Raw genomic sequence first — 18,821 nt, forward strand, 5'->3', positions numbered from 1 at the left:
CTCGCCCTTCCTCTTTGAAATCAATAAAAATATTTTTTTAAAAAAATTTAATGACAAGAAAATGATTTGGAGCCAGGAAGAATTGGAGGCTGCAGAGTGGTGAAATCAAGATAGAGAGGTGGGCAAGAGCCCATGAAGGGTTTGGACACCAGCACGAACTTTACTCCTAAGTGCCCAAGAAAGGGCTGCGAGCAGAGAAGGGACAAAATCAACTCGGAGTGGGAAAGAGACCCGAGCCTGCATAGGGGATGAGGAATGAAGTGAGGCTGAGGCAGGCGGGGGGGAGAAGGCTGGGGCTGGGGCCCAGGTGGGAGAGGACGAGGTCTGAGCTGGGTCTGGTGTGTGGGTGGAACTGACAGGCTGTGAAGGCAGAGGAAGAGGGAAGGACAAGGACAGTACCTCACCCAGTGACTAATAGACTATGAAGCCATTCCCAAGATGAGGAACCTATGAGAAGGAGCTCATAGAGGATGGGGTGGGTGTCAGGGTTCCAAGAGGTGGCTGGAGCCCTGAGCTTTCAGTCTGGAAATGGAGGTCTGGGTGTTACCCGCTTGGCGATCTAGGGAGGAAGTAGAGGGTGGGAAGGGTACAGGCCAGGACCCAGCCCTCCAGCACGCAGAATGAGGCCACTCAGTGTCTAGAAGAGGGCCTGGCATATGGTCACTGCTTGTACGATTGTAACTCCATTTCTCCATCAGCAGAGTGGAAAGGTTTAGACTGAAGTTGCACAGGTTTGGGTTCCAGCTATCCTGTGCTTTGTTAGCGCTGGCAACTTGGGAAATTAGTCCTGACTTTCAGAGTCTTGTTTGTAACATTGGGCCAACTCTGGATGATTTTGAAGATTACAGTTATTCAGTATTTCAACTACGTAGAAATAGACACACCTCATGGCCCAAAGGGTAATTACGGGCGTGGTGCAAATTATGGGAGAGCTTGCCAATCACCAAGAGTCCGCCCCGCCCCCTTCCCGTTGGCGGCCACGCCCAGCTTCACCCCTTTCGCGAGACCAATCACAGTGCGGTCCGCGCGAGCTGCGCCGGGGCACGCAGTTCGGCGCCCTCGGCGTCTGGGAAGTAGGAGGTTGTCAGTCACCTTGAGGGGCAGGGCTGAGGGGCTGGCCGAGGCTCCAGAAGGGCAGGTTCTGATTGGCTGCTTTCTCGCTTCCCGGGCCGCCCAGGTCTCTCCCCGCCCCCGCCCATGACTCCGGGAGCCTGACGACTGGTTCTCCTCTTTTCCCGCCCCAACCTGTCGCTCTGATGGTCTCCCCGAAGGACACAGAAAACCCTGAAGAAGCTGCTGGACGCTGCTTCGAGAGGGGGGAAACCCCTTTCTGATAAAAACGTTCGCTTCGCGGGGGCGCAGTTCTGAAGTCCTCTCAGTGTAATACTGATCAATCCTCAGGTGAGGAAAAGGATACTCAGAGGTTATGCCCTTTCCAATACCCACAGCTACGTTTGGGGGAGCCTGGTCTTCAACGGCAGGTGCAACTCACATCAGAGTCCCTGATCGTCCCACTGCCCACAGGAGTCGGGAATGGGGAAATGTAGAGACTGGTGAGAGCTGGGAGAAAGTGAGACGGAGACCCAAGGGAAGAAGAGTAGGAAGACACGAAGGAGTCGGGCAGAGAGAGAAAGTGATGAAGAATGGAAGGAAGAGCTTTAGGGGCAGCAAGAAGAGAGAGGAGACAGAGATTCCCAGGATGAGAGAAGTACGGAGCTCAGAGAAGGGAGGACAGATACCTAGAGAGCGACAGAGACCAGAGAAGGGGGCAGTGACCTGGGAGAGAACAGAGAGATGGGGACAGAAACCCAGAGAGAACAGGGCCTCGGGGGTGGGAGGAACGGAGGCTCGGAAAGAGGTGCAAATTACAGGGCGGGGCAGGGGTAGAGCAGAGATGGAGAGGTGGGGCTATACCTGAATGGAGGGGACATGTTTTTAGGGCGGGAAAAGGGACTGAGGGTAACCGGTGCTGGGCCCGCTCCCCCCCCCCCCCCACACACACACCCTTATCTTACACACACACACACACACACACACACACACACACACACACTCACTCACACACACACGCACACGCACACACACGCACACAGCGCAGGGAGGAGGCGGAGCCTGGCGCACGCAGGTCTTTATTAACATGCCCGCGGGCGCTCAGCGCGCGTCCAGCACCAGCAGCCGGTGCATGTAGGAGTTCAGCCAGCGGCGGCGCTCCAGGGCGGCCAGCATCCGCGCGCGCTCCCGGAAGGCCGCGTCGTCGGCCAGGGCCAGGCTCCGCCGCGACGGGGGGCCGGCCCGGGCCGCCCAGGTTCCGCCGGGGGTGCGGAGGCTGCGGGGAGACGGAGAGACGCGGTTAGCGCGTGTCCAGGCCCTCCGCCCGCCACCCCCGGTCCTCCTCGCGGTCTAACTCGAAGCCCGGTTGCTGCACCGTCCGTGGAGCGGCTCGGTCTCTGTCCTCTGCCCCTTTGACTCTGTGTGGGTCTCTGTCTCTGCTCCCCCGCTTCGGAGCTCCCGGAGTGCAGAGACAAGTCTGAGGCCCTGGCCTGCCTCCGCCCTGCGCAGGGCCGGGCACCTCCCCAGAACCCAATAACCGGCGCTCCAGGAGCGAACCCGGTTCTGCTTTGACTCCTTTTAAGTCTCTCAAGGCCTTTCCCAGCCTGTGTCCTTTTGCATCTCTTGCCGCTTCCCTGTCCACCCGCATCTCTCCTCGCCCCTAGTCTCTGCCCTCTTTCCCGGTCTCTGCCGCCCTCTCGGAGCCTGTTCCCTGCCTCTGTGGCTCTCCTCCCTCACCCCTCCCTGGGAATTCTGGGCGTCGCACGTACCTGAAGACCCCCGCGGGGGGCAGGGCGGCGCCCGAGGCCGTGCGGACGCCCCAGGGCACGAGCAGCAGGAGCAGCAGCAGGAGCCGCGCCCGGGAGCTCCTGGGCACCTGGCGAGGCTCCATCACCTGTGGGGAGACAGGGAAGGGCTCCGTGAGGCCCTGGCCTGGCCCCGAGCCCCAGAGTTCACCCACCCGCAGCAGCCAGATCCCAGGGCCCCTACCGCGCAGTGGACTTGGGCAGCGAGGCAGGCAGCCCCCTTATATCCCTCCCACAGCCCCCGCAGCGGGCAGTGACGCAGACCAGGGGCCGGGGGCGTGGGGTCAGCCTCCCCCCAGGCTCATTAGGAGCCGCCGGCTGTAATGAGGAGCCGGGGGTGGGGGGCCCGCCGCTGCCTTGGCGGCGATCAACTAATTGGGACCAGGAGCTGGGTCCTGAGCAGAAGCGGGAGGGGGAGAGACGGACAGACAGAGAGGTGGACGCAAGGGGGTGTGTCAGAGGGATAAAAATAGAGACGGGCAGAGGGACCATCAGAGCAGAAGCCAGAGACACAGAGAGAGAGAGAGAGAGAGACACTGGAAAAGCCACACGGGGGAACCGATGGGGAGAAGCAGACACAAAGAGGTGAAGTAACCGTGAGAAGGAAGGACAGAGACTGTGACAGAAGAAAGAAAAAAAAAAGAGGAAGAAAGAAAGGGAAAGGAAGGAAGAGAAAAAAGGAAACTGACAAAGAGGGCCAGCTAGAGAGGAGGGACAGGCTCTGGGAAAGACGGAAGGAAATGGAAGGACAGCCAGCAGGACAGAAATGCCCAGAGATAAACCCCGGCAGGGAGAGAATCAGAGAGTGTGAGATAGAGAAGGGGAAAGGCAGGAGAAGAGAAGGGGTGTGTGGTGGGGTGTGAAGGCAGGTAAACTGACAGGAAAGTCCAACAGAGCTCGGGGAGCGGGGAAAGGGACAGGGCCTTGGGCTGCCCCGTGGATGTGCCTGACCCTTCCCGGGGAGGGGAGGAGCGTGGGGTGTTACGAAGATAAACCCCAATCCACACCCACTCTATTAAGAGGGTGCACTCCACACAGTAGGAAGGAGGGTCAACGTTGGGAATTCCCAAAGGCAGTAGCAATCTGGCAAGATGTGGGAAGCTGGACTCCAAGTTCCCCAGAAAGGAGCGGGACAGGGCCTGGGCTCCGGCTCCAGGGTTTAGATTCCTGGATTCTGGTGAAGGAGGGGCCTGGGATGTCTATTCCTGGCTCTGAGGAGAAGGGGCTGAGGCGCCTGGCTCCTGGGTCTTGGCATAGGATGGCACCAGCGACTTCCACTCTGTTGAGCCACATCCCTCCACCAGATCATCCAGTCCCTAACTCCCTTCCCCACTCCAGAGACAATGTGCTTTCTTCCCATTGATTTCTAGAGAGAGTGGAAGGAGGGAGGGGGGGAGAGAGGAACATAGATGTGAGAGACATATCTATTGGTTGCCTCCTACATGTGCCCCAACCTGGGGCTGGGAAACCTGCAGCGAGGTACGTGCCCTTGACCAGGAATCTAACCCACAACTCTTTGGTCTGCAGGCCGACGCTCTAGCCACTGAGCAAACCAGTCAGGACTGGAGCCAATATAATTTAGCTCTGTCCCTTTAAGATCCCAAGCTTGTCGCTAGGCTCCCAGGATCCCCAGGGAGGGGGTCAGGTGCATCGCCTGTGCCCTGGGACCCTACCTCCTGCTGCCCCACCCAGAGCCATTCTGCAGCATTCACTGGTCTCTGCGCCCAGCTCTGCTCACCTGCTGTTATCTTGGACGCCCCTGAACAGGTAGGAGGCCCAGGGCCCCAAGTGACCCTGTCCCATCCAGGTGTCCTCCAAGCCTACCTCCACCTGGCCACAGACCAGCCCCCGAGACCCTGAAATCTAAGCTCCATCCTCAGTAAACAGAGACCTGAGTCCCCCACAACTCTCTCTTCCTCCAGGCTGAGGAGTTCAAACCCCTACACCCCTATCTCTGGAAGACCTGAGACTCAGAGTTCTAACCTTCTCACTCAGGATCCAAGAGTTCAAGACTCCCATGTCCTTCTCCCCGATAACCCAGCCCCCGAAGCCTGGCTCCCTCAAAATCCTCAGCATCTGACCCTTCAGGCTTCTCTCTAAAGAAGCAGGAATTTAGAGTCACAGGGCCCTCCACCCGCTGGGAATTGGGAGTCTGAACCCCCCAGCAGACTTCTTGCCCAGGACCCAAGAGTCTCCCTCCTCCCTCAGACCCAGGGGTTCAGCCCCAGCCCCAGTCCTTCCTTCTGAGCCTCCTGATGTAAACAACTATGGAGTCCAGGTGCCCCGGGGGCCCTCGGAGAGGAAGGTACCCCCGGTCCATTCAGAGATCTACATCCTCCGAAGTCGAAGTTGAGGGGGTCTGGGGACTTGGAGAGGTGTCATTTCCCCCCAATTTTTCTGGGACCCCCTTGAGGAAACAGATAAGGAAAGTAACTACGACTCCCAAGAAGCCCCGCGCCCGTGTCCCTTAGCTACGGCGGCCAACGCCCCAGCCTTCAGGGACGTGCAGAAAGGTTCTGCTTTCCCTGGGACCGGCTGGGCAGGGGCAGGGGCCCGCCTGGGGACCAGTGGGCGTGGTCTCCCTGGGTGGGCGTGGCCTCCGGGCGCGGGCAGGGACTCCGGGGCCACTCCCTGACTGAGCCCCGTCCTTCCCGCTCCCCGGCAGCGACAGGCGTCCTCCAGAGCCATGACAGCCTTCGGCCCCCTGCTCTTCCTCGTCTGCCTCCTCGCCGGGCGGGGTTCCGCGGCCGCGCCTTCGGCCTCACCAACGGCGGGCTCCGACTTCCCAAGGACGGGCCTCCCCTCGGAGCCCTCTCTCCCAGCTTGGGAAAACGCCACTCTCCACCAGCCTCACCCAGAATCCCCGGGGACAGCGTCTCCGGGGCCCTCCAAGGCGCCTCATTCGGGTTCCCCTGAGTCCTCGCCCCATAACTTCACTGACACCCCCACCCCTGACCTCCAAGAACCCCCACACCCAGAGTCTCCTGAGGCCTCCAAACCTAACTCACTCAACACCTCCATATCAGAAGCCCTGGAGACCCCCAAAATTAACCCCTCCCAAGTGACACATCCAGAACCTTCTGAGACCCCCACGCCTGACCTGCCTGAGATTCCACACCCCAAGTTCCCTGAGGCCCTCAAACCTAATTCCTCCACAACTCCACACCCAGAATTTCCTGGGACCCTGAATCCCGACCCTCCCCAAACTCCACACCAGGAATTCCCAGGGATTCCCGAGCTTAACTCCACTGAAATCTCACAGGCAGAGGCCCCGGATCCTGACCCCACCGAAACCCTTCACCCCGAAACTCCAAAAATCCATGACCCCAACACCGCCGAGACCCCAAACACTGAATTCCTTCAGACCCTCCACCCCAACCCTACTGATACCCCCTACCCAGAATCCCATGTAACCCACCACCCCGGCCCCGCTGACATTCCCCCATCAAAACTCCCCACAGCCCACTACCGAGATGCCGCAGAGATCCCCAGGGACTCTGACCCTGAAACCTCCACCCGTCTTCACCCAGACACGCTTGCACCCTCCAGGGACCAAGCTCCTGCCCTGCACGGGCTGCCCCTGAACCCCGAGCCAGAACCCCCTGCGGCCACCCAGCCCAACTCCCTTAAACCGCCCGCCTCAGAGTTTCCTGGGACTGCTGAGCCCAAGGCCTCCCAGAACTCTAGCCCTAAAGGGCCAGATGCCGCTCTTTCCTCCTCCCGGATCGCGAACCCCCCTGCTCCTCCGGGGCCCCCCAATCAGCCGGCCCCTGCCACTCTGCGGGCCCCCCAGCGGCGCAGCCGAGGTGAGAGAGTCAACACTATCATCCTGGTGGAACGAGTGAAGGAGACCGGTGAGGGGCTGGGACCCGGACCCTGGGTCTGAGGGAGGAGGGGCCGGGGTCCTGGACTCCCAGGTCTGAGGGAGGGGAGGGGCTGGGGGCATGGGCTCCTGGGTCTGAGGGAGGAGGGTCTGGGAGTTTAGGGTATTTATTGCTGGGCTCCTTCCTTCAGGTGTGACCCTGATGGGACGCCCCCGGGGCGGGGCGGGAGGGGCCCTGTGCCTCTTCTTCGCCGGGACCGGGCTGCTGATCGGCATTTTCCTGCTGCTGTGGTGTCTCTACCGCCGGGCGGCTCGGCACCGGCCCTTCGCACACCACCGGCTTCCAAACGACGGAGAGGAGTCGGGTGAGCGACCCTGACAGCGCCCGCCCTGAATGCCAGCCGCTTCCTTTCCCTGGTTTCCCTGGCCCTTTAGGGCGCCCCGCCAAGAAGTACAGGTCCCCTATCCAAGGTCAACAGAAGCCCGGACCCCTCCATGGTCAGGTCCTGCCCCCCAGTTCTCTGAAATTTCACACACACGAGCCCAGTGCTTCCCCCAGACCAGCTGGGACCGCTGCAGGCTCGCAGCTACAGGTCCCTACAAACCCCGCCCCCTCCCCACCAGGACCCCTGTAGGCCCCGCCCCTACTGCGCGGAGACCACGCCCCCTCTCTACACAAGGGCCCTCCCCTCGCCCTTCGATTTGAAAACCCAGCTCCTAAGGACGGTCAGCGTCCTCTCTCCCGCCTCCTCTTTGGCCAGCGGCCCAGCGGAGGGGGCAGGCTCCTGGCCAGCCCTGGGGTGACCTCGCCCCTTTGCTCCCACAGTCCTGCATTTGGACACTCCCAAGGAGCCGTACGATCTCTACTTTTACGCGCCGGATGCTTGGATCCCTTCACACATCTCCACCAAGCAGCCGCCGCCCACTCCTCCGCTGCCGCCCAAGCTGCCCCCGCCGCCCCGCGGGGGCCGCTCCCAGCGCCTGGAGCCGCTCTCCCCCGCCACGCTCCCCGACAACTTCGTGTGAGCCCCTCTAGGTCCCTCCAGACGTGCGCCATCCTCGGACATCCTACCCTCCCGGCATGCTTTGCTACAGAGTGGTACCCTCAGATAGAGCCCGCCGCAGAGATGTCTTCGCTGAGGCCCAATAAAGCACGTGTTCCCTCCCTGGTAGCCACCTGCTCTGGCCTGATTCCTGGGGGAGGAGGGCCCTAGAACACCGGGGCTGCAGGAGGACAGAGAGGGTAGGGGGGTGGGGAGACTCCTGGACTTCCCAGTGACGGCCACTGCCCCAATGACGAGGACTGAGTGTGTACACCAAAGCACTTTATTGGGAGTGGGGCAGGGCAGGGTTTACAGTCACAGAGACAGACACACACAGACACTCCCTGCCCCGGGAAAAACACCTCTCGCCCCAGCCCCCTTCCCTTTCCTGGGACTCTGTGACTTCTCTTATATATGTTCCCCAAATTCTAAGCCAAAAGAAAGGTGTCTGAAAGGGTAGCATCCCAGATTTTGAGTCATTTAGCCCCTGAGGGACACGACAAATGGCCACTGAGAAAATGAGGGTAGTCTGAAACCACCCAGGAGAATAAAGTGCAAGGAACTGGGGGGGAGGGGGACATGTTGAAACCACCGTGGGGACGTTCAATGGTGGTGGCTTCAAACCATTGATGAACTTGAGCAGCCACTATTTGACCCTGAAGACTGTGTCAGAAAAAGTGCATAGGGGTGGCGTGAGGCATACTGATTAACCTGCCCTTCGGGTGGTTTCCTAGACATCGGGCTAAGCCAGGGAGAAGGTCTTGGGGGATTTGGTGTTTCAGCAGAATCTGCTGGTGGAGGGATGGGTGAGGAGGTTGGAGGGGGGTCTTGAAACCACCATTTTCCCTCAGAAACGCTGGTGAGAATCGATCTCTAAAATAGTGGGTGTGGGTGATTGGCTAAAGTTAAACCAAGCTGAAAAATGCAGAATAGATTTAGGAGAGATTGGAAACCTCTAAAGGAAGACCTTGAATTTTTCTGAGAGAAGAGCGGGGGCTGAGTAACTCAGGGCGCCCCTGGGGTTAAAGGAAGGGGAGAAGTTGCCTCAAAACCACACGAGAGAGCGAGAGACTGAACTGTCCAATGAAATAAAGCCCTGAAAGGAGAGGTTTGAAACCACTGAGGCAAAACCAGTGGAGGAGGGAACCCTTAGGGGAATCTGGGTATCCTTGAAACTGCCATCCGCAGCTTCACTACCCTGAGAGGCAATTGGGAGAGGAAGAGGACTCGACAGCACTGGGAGCAAGGGGAGTGCTTCCTAGGCCTGAGCAGGACAGTGAGGACTGGGTTCCTTGACACTGTCACTCAGGCCGGAGATGTGTGGAATGGAGGTTCTGGAAACTGCCATCCAGTGGGAGGCACATGATCAGTAGTCCCGGACAGGGGGTGGGGGTCTTGGGGGCTGAACTGTGCTGTGTATGGCCCCATAGGAGGGAGGGGGAGCAGGGGGTGCCCCAGGGGGCTCGGCCTCATCCTCCATGTCGCTTTCATCACTGCCGGCCAGCTGGTCGTGGCCAACAAAGCCACACTTCTCCTCGCTCATCTCCTCAGGCTCCGCCCACGGCTGCTTCTCTCCTGAAGCGAAGACCCCATAGAAGATGACCCCTCCATAGTGCACCAGCGAGGCGATTAGGAACACGTACTGCCACTCCTCCCGAGTCTGTTGGAGGCCAGAGAAACAGGAAGTGAAGACAGAGTTTTAACCCTAGCTGGTTTGTCTCAGTGGATAGAGCGTCGGCCTTCGGACTGAAGGGTCCCAGGTTCGATTCTGGCCAAGGGCACATGCCTGGGTTGTGGGCTCGATCCCCAGTGGGGGGCCTGCAGGAGGCAGCTGATCAATGATTCTCTCTCATCATTGATGTTTCTCTCTCTCCCTCTCCCTTCCTCTCTGAAATCAATAAAAATATACTTAAAAAATAAAAATATATTTGAGAGAGAGAGAGAGAGAGAGAGAGGGAGAGAGAGGGCTTTAGAGGGATAGGGGAGGCCCAGAGAAAGGGAGACAGACCCAGAGAGAGGCCGAAAGACACCTCCAGGGGGCAGGGGTGGAGCCCAGGGAGGCTGCCCGCGTCAGGGAGGCACGGAGCACAGAGGTGGAGGGCCAGTGGGTCAGGGCGAATGCACCCACCTTGTGCTTGGTCATGGCGCCCACGATGATGGGGCACACCATGCCCGACAGGGTGCCCACGCCGTTGGAGATGCCCATGAGGATGCTGGCATAGCGCGGGGCGATGTCCAGGTGGTTCACATTGAACCCTGAAAGATGAGCCAGGAGGCGGCGCACCTGAGTCTCCCTGCAGGGACTCCTTCGGAGCCGGCCCTTCCCCGCTCCCGCTGCTCCTCCCAGGCCACCCTTTGCGCGGCTGGGAGGTCCCCTTCCGGAGCCCGAAAGCTCCCCACAGCGCTGTCCCGACTCCCCCAAGCTGCCGACCCGCGGTTCTCACCAGAGATGGCGAAGCCGCTGAAGCCCACGGCGAGGACCAGGAAGGAGATGGCCACGCCCTTGGAGTGCGAGTAGCCGACCACCAGCAGCAGCGTGGCTTCCATGCCGAAGCCTGCGGAGGGCCCTCCTCTGAGTGCCGGCTGCCCCGCGCCATCACTCCAGACCTAATCCCGCCCACCCGGCTCGCTCCGCTCCAGGCCGGTCCCTGGCTTTGCCCCTCCCACCAGCGCCGGCCCTAAGCCTGGCCCCGACCCCCGGAGCGCACGAGCTCCAGCGCCTCCGCGGGGCCCTCCGTGGCCCCGCCCCCTGACTAGGCCACGCCCCGAAGATGCAGGGTCCCAGGCTCACCCCTGCACCTTCACACCTTCCCTCTCTGTCCACACCCCTAGGGCAGTAGCCGCCCACACCCCGTCTCTCCAGGCCCCCCACTCCCAGCCCCTCTTCATCACCTCCTTTCCACACGCTCTTCCAGCCCAACGAGGTCTCGCCTCTGCCCCCGGATGTGCCCCACGGCGCTCTGCCCGGCCCAGGCGGCCCCAGCCCGGCCTAGACCGGGCCCCACTCACCCCCACAGTTCATCAGTTTGCGCACGTTGGTGGTGGACATGATACGGCGGGTCCTCAGGAAGTCGGCGATCTGGCCACCGATGGGCACGATGATGGTCATGACCAGGTGGGGCAACGCCGACACCAGGCCCACCTGCGCCGGGGGGCGGGGACAGGGCCGGCGCTCAGGGCCCTCGTCGGGCCTCTCCACCCGGTTCCTGCCCACCGGCTCCTCCTGGTCCCGCATTCCAACCCCTTGGGACCAACGCTCCACTCCTTCTCTCTCAACCCCGCCGCGCCCCTGCCCTCCCCCCCGACCCTGGGTCCAACCTTGCTGATCTCGAAGCCGAACACTTCTTCGAAATAGGCGGGCTGGGAGATGAGGAGCAGGTAGAACGTCCAACTGCGGCAGAAGTTGGCCACGATGATGGCGTAGACGGGCATGGACGTGAAGAAGCGCCGCCAGGGTGCTTTAAACTTCTGTGTGGGGCGAGAGGAGGGGCCGCTGAGACAGGAACCGGGGCCTCTCCGTGTCCCTTCAGGAACCTCACTACAGAGACCCAGGTTCCCCCACTTCATGAAAACCTCCAGGGGCCCAGGGGCGCCAGCCCATGTCCCTGCGGGGCCCTGCAGCCTGGCCCCTAGTGACCCTTCAGGAATGCAGGCTCCTGGGTTACAGTGGCCCCTCAGGTTCGCATGTGTCCGGACCCGATGGCCCTCGGGGACCCATAAGTGTGGGCCCAGGAATCTTTCCATTCAATAACGACTCCTAAACCTAGCCTCACCCACCACAGAATCTAAGCAAAACCCCACATCTAAGCCCGCCTCTGCTGGTTTAACCACGCCCACCAGTGGTCCCGCCCAACTGGCGACCTAGCCCCGCCCTCAGCACCTGCTAATCGGGTCCGCCCCCGGCGTTAACCCCGCCTCCTAGGCTCTAGCCCCGCCCACTGGGCGTTCCCATCGGGTCTCCTGAGTCGGGGAACACACCACGTCCTACACATTGTGCGGGTTCTAAGCCCCCTTTCTCCTGCCTCCCTGCCTGGGTGTCTCTCCCCGCCCCACCGCGCCCCCACCCCGCAGGCTTGGCTCGGACCGTGAGGGGGTTCATGAGTTTGGCGCTCTCGCCGATGGCTTCTTCGATGTACTTGCGCTCCTCGTCTGAAATGCTGGGGTGCAGCGCCGGGGACTCGTAAGAGACGAGCAGCCAGAACAGGTACCAGAAGATCCCGAAGCTGCCTGGGGAGGTCAGAAGGGGGATGGAAGCGAGGTGACAACCGGCCTCGCTCTGGCCAGCACCCCCCGGACCCCAGCGCCCGGGCCCCTCACCGTAGACGTAGAACACGGAGCTCCAGCCTGAATACTGCACCAGGACCCCGGCGAGAGGCATGGCCACCACCGCCCCGGCATAGGAACCTGATGGGGAGGGGACGGTGCGGGAGAGAGAGCAGACCTAGCTACCCCCCCCCCCGATCCAGGGGTTCGAACCCCAGCCCCGTCTTTCCAGGACACAACAGTACAAGCCACAGCCCTTCCTTCCACAGATATCGGGCCGGTGCCCCACCCCCTCCTCCTTCAGACCCACAAATCTAAATCCCAGCACCTTCCTCTCACCGCAAAAGGCTGTGGTCGCCAGGCGACTCCGCTCTAAGGGAGGGGCCCACTTGCTCCAGATCCCGTGGCACGCGGGGTAAGTGACCCCCTGGGGAGAAGAGAGCCAAAGTCAAGGAGAAGAGGTTGGCCCTAGCTGGTTTTGCTCAGCCTGGGGACTGAAGGGTCCCGGTTTCCATTCCGGCCATAGGCACATGCCCGGGTTTCGTGTTAGATCCCCAGTAGGGGGCGTGCAAGAGGCAGCCAATCAATGATTCTCTCATCATTGATGTTTCTATCTCTCTCTCCCTCTTCCTTCCTCTCTGAAATATATATATATTTTTAAAGGAGAATATATATATATATATATATATATATATATATTTTTATATTTTTTTTTTAAAGGAGAAGAGGTGGGGTCAGAGGGCGGCGGGTCACATAGAGCGGGACTTTACCTCCACCAACCCCTGCAGGATCCGCACGAAGATGACACAGCCATAGTGGACGCGGGCAGCCGAGGGGATCAGCATGTTTAGAGTGGATGTAGCAACAATAGCAAAGCCGAAAACCCTGGTGGGAAGAGTCCGTGGTCCGAAAAAGAAAGGTTCAGCTATCCCACCATGCATAGGATTCTGCTCTCTCTGCCCACAGCAGAACCCGGTTCCCCACAACCCCAGGCTCCACCTTCTCTCTGACTCCCACGTTTCACAACCACAAGCCCCGCCTTTCTCTAAGACCCCGCCCCCAGGCTCCTCCCATTGTCCAAAGTCAGCCCCCAAATGCCAGGTCACACTCTCTAACTCCAGCCACACAACTGTAGTTCCCGCCCAACTTGAGAAACCCCACCCTGACCCGTACCTGTTGGCTGCGAATTTTTGGCAGATAAATCCCCCGGGAATCTGGGTAACAATGTAGCCCCAGAAAAAGGAGCCGTGTATGAGGCCAACAGTCTCTGGATCCCAGTTGAACTGAGCTTTCTGTGGGCCAAAAAGCACATCAAACCAGTCGCCGGAGTTTGCCCCCCCTCCACCAATCAGCACCCACAGACTTGGTCCCTTGGCCAATCCGCAACAAGGATCCCTCTCTCGCCCCGCCCATCAGAGCTCAAGCCATCCCTCGGTCCACACCGAATTAAGCTTCTCCACGTTGTTAGGGCCTGTGCTATCTTAGCAACGGGGCCTCTTGCTGCCTAGACGCCTCAGTCTGCCTGTTGCCCTGCCTCAGTGCCCCTTCTCTGAATGTCTAGGGACCCATACCCGGGTGGCGATTCTTTCTCTACTTCTAACCAATTTAGGAACTGTTTGCCGAGTAACCTGGACGAGTTCCAGTCAAGGACAAGAAGTAGCCAAAGGGGTCGGCCTGATTGGAAGGGAGCTAGAGGCGGGGTAGACCACAGCCATAATCAGAACTTTGTTTTCTGAGACAGAGGCATGGCCTACCCTGAAGTTAAAATAGGGAGAAAGCCCAGTGGGTGTGGCTCAGTGGATTGAGCGTCGTCCCATGGATTCGATTCCCTATCAGGGCACATGCCCAGGTTGCAATGTTTCTATCTCTCTCTCCCTCTTCATTCCCCTCTATCTAAAAATCAATAACAACATATTTTTTTAATACATAGGGAGAAAGTCTGATGTGAGGCGGGATTTAGGTAATGAGCAGACGAAGTGGGATTTAGCAGGGGTAGAGCTTCAAAAAAGTCAGGGTTAAAACTCAGCGGGGATGCCCAACTGATATGGCTGTGACTGAGCGTTAACCCATGAACCAGGAGGTCACGGTTTGATTCCTGGTCAGAGCACATGCCTGGGTTGTGGGCTCGATTCCCAGTAGGGGGCGTGCAGGAGGCAGCCAATTGATGATTCTCATCATTGATGTTACTATCTCTCCCTCTCTGAAATCAATAAAAATATATTTTTTTAATTCAGTGAGAAGCTTGTGATGGGACTGGGATGAAGATGCGACCCTGGGACAGGTGTGGGCCGCAGGTGGAGCAAAAGTTGCTAGGAGGCCCAAAATGAAGAAGGGAACCTAAAGGGGGGCAGAGGCCACATTTTGCTCTTAGGGACCTGAACTCAATCAGGGCGGAGCTTCATGTAGATCAGGGCGGGGCTTAGGAAAGGAGACAAGTCAGAGTAAGGGGGCGGCACAGATGGGCGGGGCTATCCGGGCTGTGGTTTTAAGGGGGCGTGGCCTGGGCTGCGCCGGGTGAGCATGACGTCATCAGGGCGTAGGCGGTACCGCGGCTCCCGCCCCGCGCTACCTGCACCACCAGGTGGCCGTTGCGATGGGTCGTACTGTTGTTGACCATGGAGACGATGGCCACGCCCAGGTTGCAGCGGATGCCAAAGCTGATGCAGAAGCCCAGGCCGCTCATGATGGCGATAATGTAGCGGCGGGGGAGGCCGAAGCAGGTGCAGTCCACCACCGGCGGGTCCCGCGTCTGCGTCACGACCGGGCGGCCGTCGGCACTCAGCTCCAGCGTCTCCGCGCCTTCCTGCCGCTTCTCCAGAAGCCTGCGGGCCGGCAAGAGTCAGACTCGGCCCCGGGCCCCAGCCCCCTCCTCCCAGGGCGACACAGGAGTTCAGGGCCAAACCTCCTGCTTGAAAAAGACCCAGGATGCTAACTGAGCCCGTGTTCCCGCCTTCCTTCCCAGGACCCCAGCTTCTCTTCCCAGGACCGAGGATCCTGGAGCCCCCCGCCCCCCTCAAACCAGGAATTCCACTCCCCAGCCCCTCCTCCCCCAGACTCAGGTGTCCAAGTCCTCAGGTCCCTTCTCTCCCAGCCCTGCCATCTCTCAGCTCAGCAGTTTTACACCCTCCCTACCCTTTGCGATCAAACAGCCTGTGCCCCGCCCCCCACCCCAAGGCCCAGACTCTCTCTAGCCCCCTCCCCCAGATACGAGTCTATTTGAGGAAGCAAAAGGCGCTAAGGAGATGCTTCAGCAAAGGTGTCAGCAGAACAGATGCTTCGCAGCCACGTCTGCTTATAGGCCGACCCCCTCCCCCTGCCTCTTTGCCTGCCCTCCTGCCCCCAGGCCCCAGGTGTGGGGCTGACAGCCAGCTGACTCCATTCAGCCACCAGCAGCCCATTCCTAGGGCCTTGGGGGTGGGGAGACTTCCGGGACCCTGGAATCCAGCAGTCCAGCCGGGCATCCCTGGGGAGCCTTGAGTTCAGGCTGTCAGCCGAGGGGATGGGGAGGGGGGTGGTGGGTGGTGTCCTGGCAAGGGACAGATGGCCCTGGTGGGGGACTTGGCTCCATCCCCAGCGAGCCTGTCGCCCCCGCCCGTTCTGGATCAGGGATTGGTCTGTGGTGACGGAGACGGATAGGGTACTTGGAGAGCCACCTCAAATCCTCAGAGAGGCTGCGGGAAGAGGTGTCCAGAGGTGTGGACAGACCCAAAGGGAGGGTGGCTTGGGAGGGGGCGGAGGCCAAGGAAGAAGGTCAGAGACACAGAAGGAAGCGAGAGACCCAGAGAGAAGGGGTCAGAGACCCCGAGAGACAAGGAGAGAATAAGATAGGGGGACCCAGCCCAGGAGAAGGGGGACAGAACAGTGACCCAGAAGGGAGGGGACAGAGATCAGAGGCAGGGCTCAGGAACCCAGGGGAGAGGACGCAGGTACAGAGAACCCGAGCGCTGAGCGATAAAGAGACTCGGATGCTGAGGGGACGGGCTGGGGCTGTGATTGGTGAGGTGCGGCTCCTCTCCGAGGCGGGGAAGCAGCCAGAGGATCCGGCTGGATCCCAGGAAGGGGCCGGAACAGATGGAGGCGAGGGAGACTGGGACGGGGGAGGAAAGAACAGCCAGACGGCCTGGGGGGAGGCGGTGGGAGAGACGCGAGAACACAGCCACCCTCCCCATCCAAGAACTTAAGGAGAAGGGGGGAGGAACGGTAAGAAACGGATGGGGGGGGGGAGTGTGGGGGAGCTGACCAAACCCAGGGGGTGAGGAATGAGACCCTGAGTGAGCTGGAGAGACGGGGGAGGGAGCCCCGGAATGACTCGTGCAGGGTGGTAGGGGCTGCCCACTCCGTCAGGACCTGTCAGCCAATGAGATTAGACGTTGACCCAGGTTGATATCAGATGCTATTTGACCCTGAAACTCAAGAAGTGATTGCAGCTAAAAGCAACGTAAAGGCAGGCGGTCCCGCCGCTGGGCCTGTGTCTGCTCCTCTCGGCTCTCCGTCCGCTCCCCCACACCTCTGTCCCCTTTTCCCCTTTGCTTCTCCCTCCTCTTCCCAGCGTACAACTAAGGAAACTGAGGCTCAGAGAGTGGAAGCAGCACGTCCAAGGTCACCCACGGGAAGAACGATGGGGCCTGCCCACGTCCTGGCCCCGCATCACCAGCCTAGAGCCTGGCCCACAGAGGAGGCCTTTCAGCTCCTGGTCTCGTCAGCATCTCCGCGCCGCCCCCAACCCCCCGCCTTGTCCCTAGTCGCCTCCTTTACGTCTGTTTCCTGGTCTGGGGGAGCGTCCCCACCCACTGGAGCTGGGACCTCACGCATCTCTAGGAAAACCCTCAGCCTCCAGCCCAGGTGGGGAGGGGCTGGCCGGGGCTGAATGATGGCTCAGCCACCAATGTCTCCCTCTTCTGCAGCTGAGCCTCAGTTTCCCCAGCTTCGTCTAGAGGACTGAACGGGGGTTGTGTCCAACACAGAGCACCTCCCTTGTCTCCAACCATCGCAGTGAACCCCAGGATTCACATGCTCATCTCCGCCCAGGCTCCTCGGTGACTGTCCTGGCTGGAGCGCTGGGCTAGGGGGTCTCCGGGGGGCAGCTCTGGGGTGAGAGTAAGGCAGGGACCCAGCGAGAGAAACCCAGACCCAGATGAGAGGCTGAGAGGAGGCAGAGACGGAGGGAGGGGGCCTGAGCACCCCCAGCCCAGCCTCCATCCGCACGTCTCCCCCTCTGTCTCCTGACTTCTCACGGATGTATTTTGAGAAACTCGTGAAAGGAGGCGAGAAAAAGGGTGGGGAGGGGCTGGGAGATGGGGAAAAGCAGGGGTGGGGTTATCTCAGCTTCCCACCGCCTCCCCACCGCGCCATCCCCCTGCCCCCTCCCTTCTGTCCAGCCTCATTCCCATCTCCCCTGTTGCTAGAGGGCGGGGGGCCTTGGAGCCAGGAGGTGATCTACAGCAAGCAGGGCTAGAGTTAGACTTAGAGAAGGACTTGCATGGCCCAGTGAGATGGACGGAGGACCAGCTGAAGTCGGGGTCAGGGCTGTGGGCATGGCCCGGCCCGAGGGAAGGGCAGCGGAGATGCTCAGGCTCGCTCCTCCCGCCCCGGGGCCAGGTATTTTTAGGTCTCACCGCAGATGAGTAATTTCCCTGACTTGGAGCCAAGGCTGGGGTTGGGGGTGAGAGACTGGAGGGAGGCGATCGGCCTGCCCTGGGGACACCCAGGTCACTGGGGTCATCTCCCTGGCCAGTAGGAGTCCCCCTTAGCTCCAGCCTACATCCTTGGGGAGGTCTCATGTGGGGCCTGCAGCTACCTTCCCCCCCTCCCCCAGAGGCCCAGGACACTCTGGCTTCTCCCTTCCAGCTTAACTCTCCCCAAGGACGAGAACCCATGGGCCCCAATCCGCTTTAACTTCAGATTAAACGCTCTGAGTGACGGAAATGGAGAAAGACAGAGTGATGGAGAGACCCAGGGCAGCGGGATGAACACCCGGGGAGATGACAGAGACCCAAAAGAAGAGAGACCAGGACCCCAAGCGGGGGCAGAGACCCCGAGAGGGGAGTTGATAGAGATCTAGTGAGAGCCAGAATCAGAGAGAGGACAGGGACTCAGAGATAAAGGGGACTAGAGACCCCAGAGAGAGGGGCCCAGAGGTCCAGCGAAAGGACGCGGAGAGAAGAGGGGTGAACAGAGCCCCAGACGTGGGACAGGGGTTCAGAGACCCAGAGAGAGGGGAACACACGGTCCCAGAGAAAAGGGTCCAGACTGGAGTGGGGTGGGGCCAACAAAATAAACCAGATGATGAGCAAGACAGAACCAGGGACAGCGGCGCCGTCGGAGGCGGAGGGAGAAAACTGGACAGATGGGAGGACCCCCCGATCCGCGTATCGCCCGTCCACCTATGGGTCTGCGCCCGGGTGGGAATGGGCGTCCTCTCCGGCCCTTGCCCTCTTCCCCGCCCAGGACCCCCGCCCAGCTCACCGGTGCAGCCGCCCGAGGGCGCGACCCGCCAGCTTCCGAAACTCCTCCTTGTGGAACTGCATGGCTGCCCCCGCGGCCGGTGCTCCCCGCCGATCCCCCCGCCCGCGGGCCCGGGCGGCCGCGTCCGGGTTCCCGGGGTCCGCCCCGGCCCGGCCGGCCCCGCAGCTCCGCTCGGGGGGGAAGGAGGCTGCGAGTGCGGCTGCCGAGGGGCCGTCACTGAACTCAGCATCGGGGGCGGGGCGAGGGGAGGCCCCGCCCACCCGCTAGACCCTGCCCCTGGCATTATAACCCGGCCCGGCCCCGCCCTTCCACCGCTAGACCACACCCCTGGGTTTGAATTCACCCGAGTTGCATCGCCCCAGTTCTGTCGCT

The 18,821-nt window shown here is 60.7% G+C and overlaps 3 protein-coding genes across 3 annotated transcripts; 1 reads left to right on the plus strand and 2 right to left on the minus strand.

Moving 5' to 3' along the window:
• Window positions 1-2,151: 2,151 nt before the first annotated feature.
• Window positions 2,152-2,941, minus strand: PTH2 (parathyroid hormone 2). The gene is made up of 2 exons (XM_008154512.3): window positions 2,820-2,941; window positions 2,152-2,326 (listed from the first exon to the last, which is right to left on the minus strand). Exons 1-2 carry the CDS (start codon window positions 2,939-2,941, stop codon window positions 2,152-2,154), a joined length of 297 nt encoding a protein of 98 aa, XP_008152734.2.
• Window positions 2,942-5,541: 2,600 nt separating this feature from the next.
• GFY (golgi associated olfactory signaling regulator) lies at window positions 5,542-7,812 on the plus strand. Its single transcript, XM_054710886.1, has 3 exons — window positions 5,542-6,709; window positions 6,870-7,043; window positions 7,505-7,812. Exons 1-3 carry the CDS (start codon window positions 5,542-5,544, stop codon window positions 7,702-7,704), a joined length of 1,542 nt encoding a protein of 513 aa, XP_054566861.1. The 3' UTR covers window positions 7,705-7,812.
• Window positions 7,813-8,027: 215 nt separating this feature from the next.
• SLC17A7 (solute carrier family 17 member 7) lies at window positions 8,028-18,518 on the minus strand. The gene is made up of 12 exons (XM_008154363.3): window positions 18,450-18,518; window positions 14,554-14,806; window positions 13,158-13,276; window positions 12,755-12,869; window positions 12,324-12,411; window positions 12,039-12,125; window positions 11,806-11,948; window positions 11,040-11,189; window positions 10,731-10,863; window positions 10,166-10,276; window positions 9,850-9,977; window positions 8,028-9,381 (listed from the first exon to the last, which is right to left on the minus strand). Exons 1-12 carry the CDS (start codon window positions 18,509-18,511, stop codon window positions 9,088-9,090), a joined length of 1,683 nt encoding a protein of 560 aa, XP_008152585.2. The 5' UTR covers window positions 18,512-18,518; the 3' UTR covers window positions 8,028-9,087.
• Window positions 18,519-18,821: the final 303 nt, after the last annotated feature.

The sequence above is a fragment of the Eptesicus fuscus genome, chromosome 21 (genome assembly GCF_027574615.1).
Source record: "Eptesicus fuscus isolate TK198812 chromosome 21, DD_ASM_mEF_20220401, whole genome shotgun sequence".
In the NCBI taxonomy this organism is placed as follows: Eukaryota; Metazoa; Chordata; class Mammalia; order Chiroptera; family Vespertilionidae; genus Eptesicus; species Eptesicus fuscus.

Bases quoted from the DNA above. Each gene is read 5' to 3' on its own strand.
- PTH2 (XM_008154512.3), bottom strand. From the start codon at position 2,941: ATGGAGCCTCGCCAGGTGCCCAGGAGCTCCCGGGCGCGGCTCCTGCTG. The intron at 2,327-2,819 runs GTACGTGCGACG...GTCTCCCCGCAG, and splicing joins CCCCCCGCGGGGGTCTTCAG to CCTCCGCACCCCCGGCGGAA.
- GFY (XM_054710886.1), top strand. From the start codon at position 5,542: ATGACAGCCTTCGGCCCCCTGCTCTTCCTCGTCTGCCTCCTCGCCGGG. The intron at 6,710-6,869 runs GTGAGGGGCTGG...TCCTTCCTTCAG, and splicing joins GGAACGAGTGAAGGAGACCG to GTGTGACCCTGATGGGACGC. The intron at 7,044-7,504 runs GTGAGCGACCCT...TTGCTCCCACAG, and splicing joins AAACGACGGAGAGGAGTCGG to TCCTGCATTTGGACACTCCC.
- SLC17A7 (XM_008154363.3), bottom strand. From the start codon at position 18,511: ATGCAGTTCCACAAGGAGGAGTTTCGGAAGCTGGCGGGTCGCGCCCTC. The intron at 10,864-11,039 runs GTTGGACCCAGG...CCCCCGGCGCAG, and splicing joins TCGGCTTCGAGATCAGCAAG to GTGGGCCTGGTGTCGGCGTT. The intron at 10,277-10,730 runs GTGAGTGGGGCC...GGCCCTCCGCAG, and splicing joins CAAACTGATGAACTGTGGGG to GCTTCGGCATGGAAGCCACG.